The sequence below is a fragment of the Formica exsecta genome, unplaced genomic scaffold, assembly GCF_003651465.1.
Source record: "Formica exsecta isolate Colony F162 unplaced genomic scaffold, ASM365146v1 scaffold14, whole genome shotgun sequence".
Lineage (NCBI taxonomy): Eukaryota > Metazoa > Arthropoda > Insecta > Hymenoptera > Formicidae > Formica > Formica exsecta.
In genome coordinates, this window is record NW_021848729.1 from 245,825 (window position 1) to 255,751 (window position 9,927).

Below are 9,927 nucleotides of genomic sequence, written 5' to 3' on the forward strand. Positions count from 1 at the left end.
CTATGGCATACAAGCAAACAAAGTGTTCGCGTCTCGTTCAACCTTGACGTAGTGTCCACCTAGACTACTATACGAGCCTCGGTCAGTCGCAGAAGCAAAGGAAGACGTAGCATTGATAGCTGGACATTGAGCGACGTGCTGGGAAGAGACGCTTCGCGGTGCAATCTACTGTCAAGTACTACTGACGATCTCGGGAATTCAACGGGTGCTCTTCCGTTCTATCTCGTAAAAGGATCCAAATATGGCATTCGTGCACAGAATATCCCGGTGAACCATAATCGGTAGTCGGGGCACGCAAGAAAGATGGTGCGGCTCCATGTTGTTCTGATAATAATGTTTGCTAAATGTTTCCACGTTATAAATAATGGAAAGTAATAGTCCACTTCATTTTTTTCCATCTTGGCTTCAATCGCTATCACGGTTTTTTATGGGATTATTTGTTTTTCAAGCCAGTTACTTATTCAAATGGCTAATTTCTCCCTTCGCGAGTTTCCATTTATAATCTCTTTTGTATTTCCTATTTTATTCGGAGAACACACAATATGTCATGTTCTCTTTATTTATTTATTTATATTAAATTATTCATATCTGATGTTCTCTCTCGTGATAAGCAACGTTTATCTATTGTATATAAATCTTTATTTTAAATCTTTATGCATCGTTTTTTGTTCTCTGCATCTGACAGTTGTCACCGGGCTGTGTATCTCGAATAAGAATCGCTGAAGCTTATTTGGATGCTTTCCCTCTTCATACTCATCTCGTCGTCGACGTTCTACGAGAAAATCATCTCGAATTTTTCCCGAACGGAATTACCATGCCGACACTGATCGTCGCGACAGGTTACACCGACAGTCGGCTCTCCTCTCGAGGATTCCGATGATTCTTACTCCTGTTTTCTATCGCGACCCACTACTGCCACCACCACCGCTATCACCACCACCACTACCGGCGCCGTCGTCGCCAGCATCACCACCTTCGTTCATCCACCACCATCTACTCCGACTACCACCTCTTTTGCAGGCAGCGCGGGGCACTCGCCATGTGACTGATTCCCCTTCTCTGCAGGTTGACGAGCTGTGGGCCTGCCTACCTGCCGCCCGTTGCCCCGCTCCCATTACGGCGCGGACTCTCGCGGCAGGTGCACCAACCTAAGTGCCACTCCGCTTACTTGTGTGTCGTGCCTACTAAGGCAGAGCAGTGTGGTCAGGTGGTCAGGTTCTTCCCTCTCTCTTTCCTCGCTCCCATTACTCTCGCGGCAGGTGCACCAACCTAAGTGCCACTCCGCTTACTTGTGTGTCGTGCCTACTAAGGCAGAGCAGTGTGGTCAGTGTGGTCAGTTTTCTCTCTTCGCGGACTATCTCTTCCACCGTCTTTTTTCCCTCTGTCCATCCCCCTACCTGTTTCCGTCTCTCTTTTTCTCTCTCTCCCTCTCTCCCTCTACTTTTTCTCTCTCTTTCTGTCTTTCTATCCGTCTATCCTCTTCGACATCACCTCACGCAGCAGTGCTGTGTAGTGTCGTGTCATCCCGCGGTACGTCAACGATCCTCTCGGACTGAAGGCAAGGATCGACCGGGTCGGAGGTACACTCTGCGATTACCGGAGCCGGTCGATCGCCGGTATACTGTAGAATGAAGAAAGTGATCCCCCCGCGGTGACAGAGGTGAAGGAAGTGATAGCTCGATGGAACGCGCGATCTCTTGACACGGGTAGATGAAAGTGATTCATTGAGATATTTTTTGTCGAGAGAATTTCTAAAATCTGATTTTAGAGAAGTGAATCTATTTTACATGTGCAAACAAGATCTTACATTGGTAAAACTTATCGTGATGATAAAAGACCAACGCAGTTGGTGATTATAACTGTTTATTTTAAGAATGAATTATTAGATTGAAAATCTAAGTGTGATCGTATCAACAGAATTTTTAGCATCTGCTAAATGAATAGCCTGATAACCGTGTTCTGAGTGAAAAGAGAGTGATACAATTCGAAATTCGATTGCGATCCGCAGAATCCTGAAGACAGCTATTCTTCGACGAGCAGCAAAGTGGAAGGTACTGAGGAAGGGAACATTCAGTGAAGGTGTCAAACGTCGACGGCACCTCATTGACATTTCCGTGACATTTAATACGCGATTCGAGTCAAGTGCCAGACGCCTTTTCGTGTAACACGCGTGTCCCTCTGCTGTTACGGCGAAATAGTTCGCGAGAAGTGTGTTATCGTCGTGCAACGACGTGACGAGCAAAGAGGCGACAGAGAGGAAGTGAGACGAGGGCGAAACGAGTCGATGACGCGTCCTCCGTGCCTTATCAGCGACACAACTAGAGCGTGGTGACGGCGAAAAGTCATCTAAAAACTTATCTGTCTCTTGGAATCCTTTACTTGCACGTGCACGGTCTCGATAATAGGAATCGGACGACCTGCGTTTTCGAATAAGCCTGCTTCGAGTGATATCAAAACAAGATCCACGACAAACTCTGAAATAGAGAAAGAGAAAGAGAGAACTCTTTGCAACAGGTGATTTCAACAGATCGCCAAACGCGGTTCTCTTGCGATTTACGACAGGCAGAACCGAAGATTCTTCGCTCGGTTGGAGGTTGACACTGATAGCCAAACTGGACATTCTTACCGCCACGTCGGGAAGAACGGAGTGGAGATGTCCGCGGGTCGCTGAGAGAATGAGGGAGCTGGACACCGAGAGCCCTGTCGTCTGGCCGGCCTGGTGTTACACTGGTGAGTTGAGCGATTGATCACAATGATGTGAAAATTAAACAAATTAACGGTTGCCAACCGTCGCATTGTGTAATAATTGCACAATCCCTCTCTTTCTCTTCTTTCTCTCTTCCTTTCCCCGCGGACTATCTCTTCCACCGTCTTCTTTCTCTTCTTTCTCTCTTCCTTTCCCCGCGGACTATCTCTTCCACCGTCTTTTTTCCCTCTGTCCATCCCCCTACCTGTTTCCGTCTCTCTTTTTCTCTCTCTCCCTCTACTGTTTCTCTTTTTCTCTCTCTTTCTGTCTTTCTATCCGTCTATCCTCTTCGACATCACCTCACGCAGCAGTGCTGTGTAGTGTCGTGTCATCCCGCGGTACGTCAACGATCCTCTCGGACTGAAGGCAAGGATCGACCGGGTCGGAGGTACACTCTGCGATTACCGGAGCCGGTCGATCGCCGGTATACTGTAGAATGAAGAAAGTGATCCCGCGGTGACCGCAGAGGTGAAGGAAGTGATAGCTCGATGGAACGCGCGATCTCTTGACACGGGTAGATGAAAGTGATTCATTGAGATATTTGGATTCGAGAGAATTTCTAAAATCTGATTTTAGAGAAGTGAATCTATTTTACATGTGCAAACAAGATCTTACATTGGTAAAACTTATCGTGATGATAAAAGACCAACGCAGTTGGTGATTATAACTGTTTATTTTAAGAATGAATTATTAGATTGAAAATCTAAGTGTGATCGTATCAACAGAATTTTTAGCATCTGCTAAATGAATAGCCTGATAACCGTGTTCTGAGTGAAAAGAGAGTGATACAATTCGAAATTCGATTGCGATCCGCAGAATCCTGAAGACAGCTATTCTTCGACGAGCAGCAAAGTGGAAGGTACTGAGGAAGGGAACATTCAGTGAAGGTGTCAAACGTCGACGGCACCTCATTGACATTTCCGTGACATTTAATACGCGATTCGAGTCAAGTGCCAGACGCCTTTTCGTGTAACACGCGTGTCCCTCTGCTGTTACGGCGAAATAGTTCGCGAGAAGTGTGTTATCGTCGTGCAACGACGTGACGAGCAAAGAGGCGACAGAGAGGAAGTGAGACGAGGGCGAAACGAGTCGATGACGCGTCCTCCGTGCCTTATCAGCGACACAACTAGAGCGTGGTGACGGCGAAAAGTCATCTAAAAACTTATCTGTCTCTTGGAATCCTTTACTTGCACGTGCACGGTCTCGATAATAGGAATCGGACGACCTGCGTTTTCGAATAAGCCTGCTTCGAGTGATATCAAAACAAGATCCACGACAAACTCTGAAATAGAGAAAGAGAAAGAGAGAACTCTTTGCAACAGGTGATTTCAACAGATCGCCAAACGCGGTTCTCTTGCGATTTACGACAGGCAGAACCGAAGATTCTTCGCTCGGTTGGAGGTTGACACTGATAGCCAAACTGGACATTCTTACCGCCACGTCGGGAAGAACGGAGTGGAGATGTCCGCGGGTCGCTGAGAGAATGAGGGAGCTGGACACCGAGAGCCCTGTCGTCTGGCCGGCCTGGTGTTACACTGGTGAGTTGAGCGATTGATCACAATGATGTGAAAATTAAACAAATTAACGGTTGCCAACCGTCGCATTGTGTAATAATTGCACAATGAGAAAAGATACGATATCTTTAGAAATATTTGTGTGTGTGTAAATTATTACACATTTCTCTAATAATAATTTACTTGCTGCGTTGATTAAGCGGTTTTTAAAATTTGTTATTTGACATTTATTGTGCAGTTGATCTCATTACGTCCGTCTTCCATTGTTGTTCCATCTGTCTGTCAAACTTTCAATTACTTTTTAAAGATTATTTACAAATTTAAGGAAATTGTGATAACACAATCAATTTCGGTAGAATTATCTTTATAGCACGAAATCGGCAATATGTCAACGTATTGGTTATTGTTAAACATTTTTAAAGTATTTTTAACACAGTTGAGAGAACTTCAAACGCGCTCTGACGCGATGTAATCATGAATGATTCGAGCGAGCGCTATGTTTTGCACAAACACATCCGTCGTTGATCAGTCTATCGATTGCGCGGATAGGTAGTCGGCGAAATCATAACAAGTCATAATGTAAAGGACGCAAATTGCCATTGCGACGTGCGGGAAGTTATGAAACACGCGGCCAAGTAGGCGTCATGCTGCGACTTTGGAATTCGTACTCTATTACTGTATCGACAGGTCGAATGACGGACAGAAAGCAAACATGAGCCTAGATAAGAAAACGCGAGTGTCACGAGAGTGAATTATATAATACGAGGGCAATTACTGTTCTCGGTAATCTAATCACGACTTTATAATGGTGGAACAATTAGTTTAATCTCCGCAGCTATAAATGAATTCTCAACTACTGCCTTTCCCCCTTTCATATTTGCTGACAAAACTGTATTTATCTTTTATCATGTTAATCGTATTTTTGCGATTAAAATTATATCTTTAATCTTAAAAAAATGAATATAAAGAGTAAAATACAATATCAATGCGATGAATGTGTGAATTCTTGGAAACTCGATTAAAAAGATACGACAATAAAAAGTTCCGTTCGAGTGCCTTGTTTTATCGTGGCGAGCTTAATTTCTCGGAAATTGTTTACCGTGTGATATCTCTTTAATGTGTCAATAAACTCATGCTTTGAACGCTACGCAATGCGACTCTGCTACCGTCGAGTCGCGCAAAATTTCAATGCTATGTGAAAAATTTAAGTACTTTAGTTTTAAGCACCAATAGAATTTCGAAAAGCGTTTCATTAATTTTTATCTATTTTTTTAAATTTATATATATATATATATATATATGCATGTATGTGTATTTATATCGCTGATTCTTTTCGAGAATTGAAAACTTTCTTGCAACTACATTATCATATTTAACTATAACTGTCCTTATATAAATTCCGGAATTTTATCTTAGACCGCAAATAACAGCATCTATCTCACTAATGTTTGATTCTTAATAGATTCTTCGGGAATTATAATTTAATGAAAAAAAGAACACGCGATAGGGTGTCATAGATCTCCTATGAAGTAGTTTTTGTCGCTTCTTATCAGGCCAGACTTCTTAATTCCCAAGCCTACGATTACCTACCTACCTGCCGAATCGCTCCACGCTCCATGTTTTTCGATGTTGTTTTGCCACGCGGAGAATTCGTCCGGTTCCGTTAACAGGGAGACGAGAGACGAGAACGAATCGCGGAGGGTGTAATTATGGTGCTCGATCTTGACAATTAGGAACCCTTAGGAGCTGTCGGTAGCGAAATAGAGGTCCATTTAGCTCCCGCAACTTCCAGCAGCTTTATCTCGTCCAATCGTCTCGCGTTATTCGTCGGCGTCTTCTAATTAAGAGGGAACTCGCGGATTTTTTTCCTATTCGGACTGGAAATGTCGCTGTTAATTGTCAAGCGATGAATTTTTCAATTTCAGTCCGACTCCGCGTGCGTCGACGCGCACTTAATATTCTAATTTGCTACTTAATAAGGCGACTAATGAGAAATCGATACATGAGAATTCGATACTTATTCAGAAAGCCCAACAAAAAATATCGAGCGTAATTAACTCCCGTAATGCTGACTCCGTTCATGAAAAAGCACGCGATCCGTCTCGAATCGTTCGGTTAAAACGCTATTTTGCCAGTCAGGATATTAATAAACCTTTTTTAGCGCCGTGCGCATTATATCGCGGCGCGATTGCACGCGGTTGCGGTGTGCGTTCGTTAGCCGGTTGTTCGGCTCTCCGATTCGGAGTAGCGTAGCAAAACCGGCGTGATTTGGTGACAGAACCGATCCCGCGGAACGGATTCGTTACGGTATAAGTCGAGGTAATGGCGAGAGACGTTCCGCGGACGCGCAACGGACGCGCCGCGACCGCTAATGCGATTACCGGCTCTTTCCTAGTCACCAGGAAACAGACATTGTTTCGCGTCGCCGAAACGAATCATCTAGGGTCGCCGCAGAAATCCATTTTCGGAATCTACGGTTAGCGCGAGACCCATAATTATTCTTTCGGTAAAATATTCTTTATTGTTTCAATTGTCCTTTTCCTTATTTCATTAAATTAACATCTCCACAAAAAATGGAAAAATATTAAATATTTTTGCTTAGAACCTTAGATAATAATCGACAATCTATTTATTTGAATAAATTATTTATTTTTTATAATTACTGATTTCACAAGCTTTTAATCCATTTAATTATTCTTTTACATAACTCGCACGGTTAAAATTAAAATTGTTTTTTGTTTTTGCATTTTTATTATTTAAAGAAATCATACGTGCCAATATAATACGTTATTCATGTAGATCTCTATATCTACGTTCATGTATCTTATATCTGGAATTATGAGATACAAGAAATATGCTATCAATAATCTGACTGATAAGACGATAATTGTTTAACCAAGCGGACGAGCGACGAAGTCGCGAACAATTGCATAAATATTATCCTCGGTCTCTTAACTCATTACATTTGAATTTTCTCAGCGGCTGTTTCAGACTTGCGGCTCGCGCGGAAGCGTTCGCTTAGTTTGTTAAAACCGCGACGCGTAGAAGCCGCAAGGGGAAAGTTATAAATTATGACAATTATTGATGCCAACCGCTCTCGCGCGACTTGTCCAGTTATAACGATATTATCATCATTAAGTTAAGTAATCGCGGTCTTGTTATTGCTGTTTATATTTTGATTATCTTAAACTAACAATCACCATCGCATTATCTTCCAACTAGTATAATTATAATGCTTCCTATGTGTGTGGACGTGATATATCATTCGCCTGACAATTTCGAGATAAATCTTTTTACCCGAAGAATAAACCCTTTGAAAAGCGTGATCGACCAGATGGAACATGATGTTTCTGGAATCTGGAACGCCTGGTATGCACGCTGTCGCGGTGGCCTCGTCACTTTCGTGACTTATCCTCGGCCAAGTCTTCCTGGCCAGGTTTCCAGGAATCACAGCTCTTGCCGACCATCTCCGGTTACCTTGTCGAAAGCGCCATGTAGGGTCTCCCTGTCGAACGGTCGAAGAGGGATCACGCGCTCGCACGGCTTTAGCCTCGACCTTCGCCTTCCGTCGCGGAATACGACTTACCGCTCCTCCGGTAGTCCCTTCGGCACGTCGTAGTCGTACGGATTGCCATTGACGGAGTTAAATATTGGCTATCGCTCAAAATACAAACGCGATTACGCTTGCGCCGGTGACTGCATGTCGTTGTCATGCTAGTTGGGTGACTTATTTATGGACCACAAAGCATCGGTTTCTGCCTCCGACTGTCGTCTCTCGTTCCCTTTGCTGACTCGCCGTCGAAAGACGCGCTCTTGGTACATCTTACGCGTAGTCATCGGCTCGTTCCGTTTTCATTGTTTCCAACAGTTAATAAAACCTGCCTTTTTAATAGAAATAAGCAGCTCCGTTCTTATTTATGTTGTAACGCGTCGAATATTTAATTTCAATATGATGTACTGTCAGGAAAAGTAAATAATAACGTTAGTGTAAATGCTATACAATAATCCAAATTATGTTTCTGCTGTAGACAAAAAGGATAGAATTAATTTTTATTTCTACCACGTGATTATTTATTATATCGTATTTTTTGAAAAATATGTAGACTATGAACACATTTGTTAAACTATAGAAATATCCAAATTGAAATAACTGCATATAGTTTCTCTGGCATTATTGAAAGAACCGCCTATCAATAGCGCTATATCACGGCACTGAAACGAGATCAAATAACAGATGTTTTCCACCTCCGATGAAATCAACGAGTCTCCCAGATTATGACGAGAAAGCCGGCCAGAGAGGCCACTGAGAAAACAGCAGCAAAGTTTGTCCCCTGCTGTTCGAGAGATTAATAGACACGCCATTATGACGGAAGCGAGAACCGCCTTAAAATTGCACCGCCAGGGTTTCTAATCGCGTTTCCACGAGACAAAGGGCATCAGTTGTGGAAGAGGATATCCCAGGGTGGGACGAGGAAGTGGCAAAAGGGAGAGATGGGGAAGGAAGGAAGGTGAAACAAAGAGAAAGGCAGAGAAAGGGCGCGAGAGAGAGAGAGAGAGAGAGAGAGAGACGAGGATAAACGTGAAAAAGTGGCAGGTCGCGTCGAGGCTCGCTCAAGGTGGGAACAAAAGCCACCTTTTCTTCTTGCTCGTCTTCTTCTTGCTTTTCTTCCATCGTCTCGTTCGTGAAGAGAGAAGCGTTCGGTCCCGCGCTACGTAGAAGGATCGCTCTGGGATCCACCATTGTGACTTCTTGCACGTATGAAAAACCACAAACCGCTGACGTTATTTCGCGGCCGCGAACACGAAGGGCCTCTCTCCCTCTTCTCCCCTCTTAGCCGCGAAGCCCGAGTCGCGTAGGTAATACGCGGGAACCTCCTGCTCCCTTGTTACCCTGATTTCCCCCTGGACCCGCTCTGTGCTTTGATTCGATCTCTTTTTTTTTCGACAGCACCGCAGAATCGCGCATCGGAATGATGCTCTCGTTTGATCGACCATCTCGGTCGGATCTGTGAGATTATTATGGCGTCGCTTATCGATGGATGCGTATGAGGTATCGATTTGATAAATAGCAAACAGCAATCGTCGTGAAATCAAAGTTGAAAAAAATGGAATGATACTTATAATTAAATGCGCAACTATCAATAATTATATTAATGTAGCATCATAATTTTCTTGATAAATAATGATATTGAGATAATCAATTGTCTATTACAGACCGATGCTTTATCGATTCAAACTTATCGAAATAAAATATTGATTTTACTGGAAATTAATTAACGAAGACCGATAACCGAGCTATTTTAATAAAATAAATTTCAATTAATCTCATATTCGTACATAATCGGTAAATATTTTAAGACGGAATTCAGACCCATCTGTTGCGATCTACTTCATCTCGATTGATTGATTTTCGAATCGCGTTCTCGAAAGTAAATGAACTCCTTTTTCCCTCCTCCGTAGCGACACGCGCGCGCCAACAAGTCCCCTGTCGTATCCAACAGGTGACAGGGGAAGTCCTTAATCGCGTCATGACGTTTTCATATCGGGAATCGCGCGAGTCACGTCGCTTAATTGCCCGTGCGAATTATTGAATGCCGGAGCACCGGCCGATTGCGCGCACGGCACGCGTTTATCTTTCGGGAAACACTACGGCGTACTCGTGAATCG

The 9,927-nt window shown here is 43.4% G+C and overlaps 1 protein-coding gene across 5 annotated transcripts in view; it reads left to right on the top strand.

Annotated features, from left to right (window-relative positions):
- The window catches only part of LOC115246178 (uncharacterized protein KIAA1522-like), a 312,320-nt gene that overhangs the window by 169,805 nt on the left and 132,588 nt on the right, over nt 1-9,927 (top strand). The window contains exon 1 of one of the 5 annotated variants that reach the window (XM_029824835.1): nt 2,880-4,284. The exons of the other annotated variants lie outside the window; for them this stretch is intronic. Within the exon in view, the coding sequence (XP_029680695.1) occupies nt 4,230-4,284 (55 nt within the window). The 5' untranslated portion in view covers nt 2,880-4,229. Of the gene's footprint in view, nt 1-2,879; nt 4,285-9,927 lie in introns of those variants that run through there. 5 annotated transcript variants of the gene reach the window in all.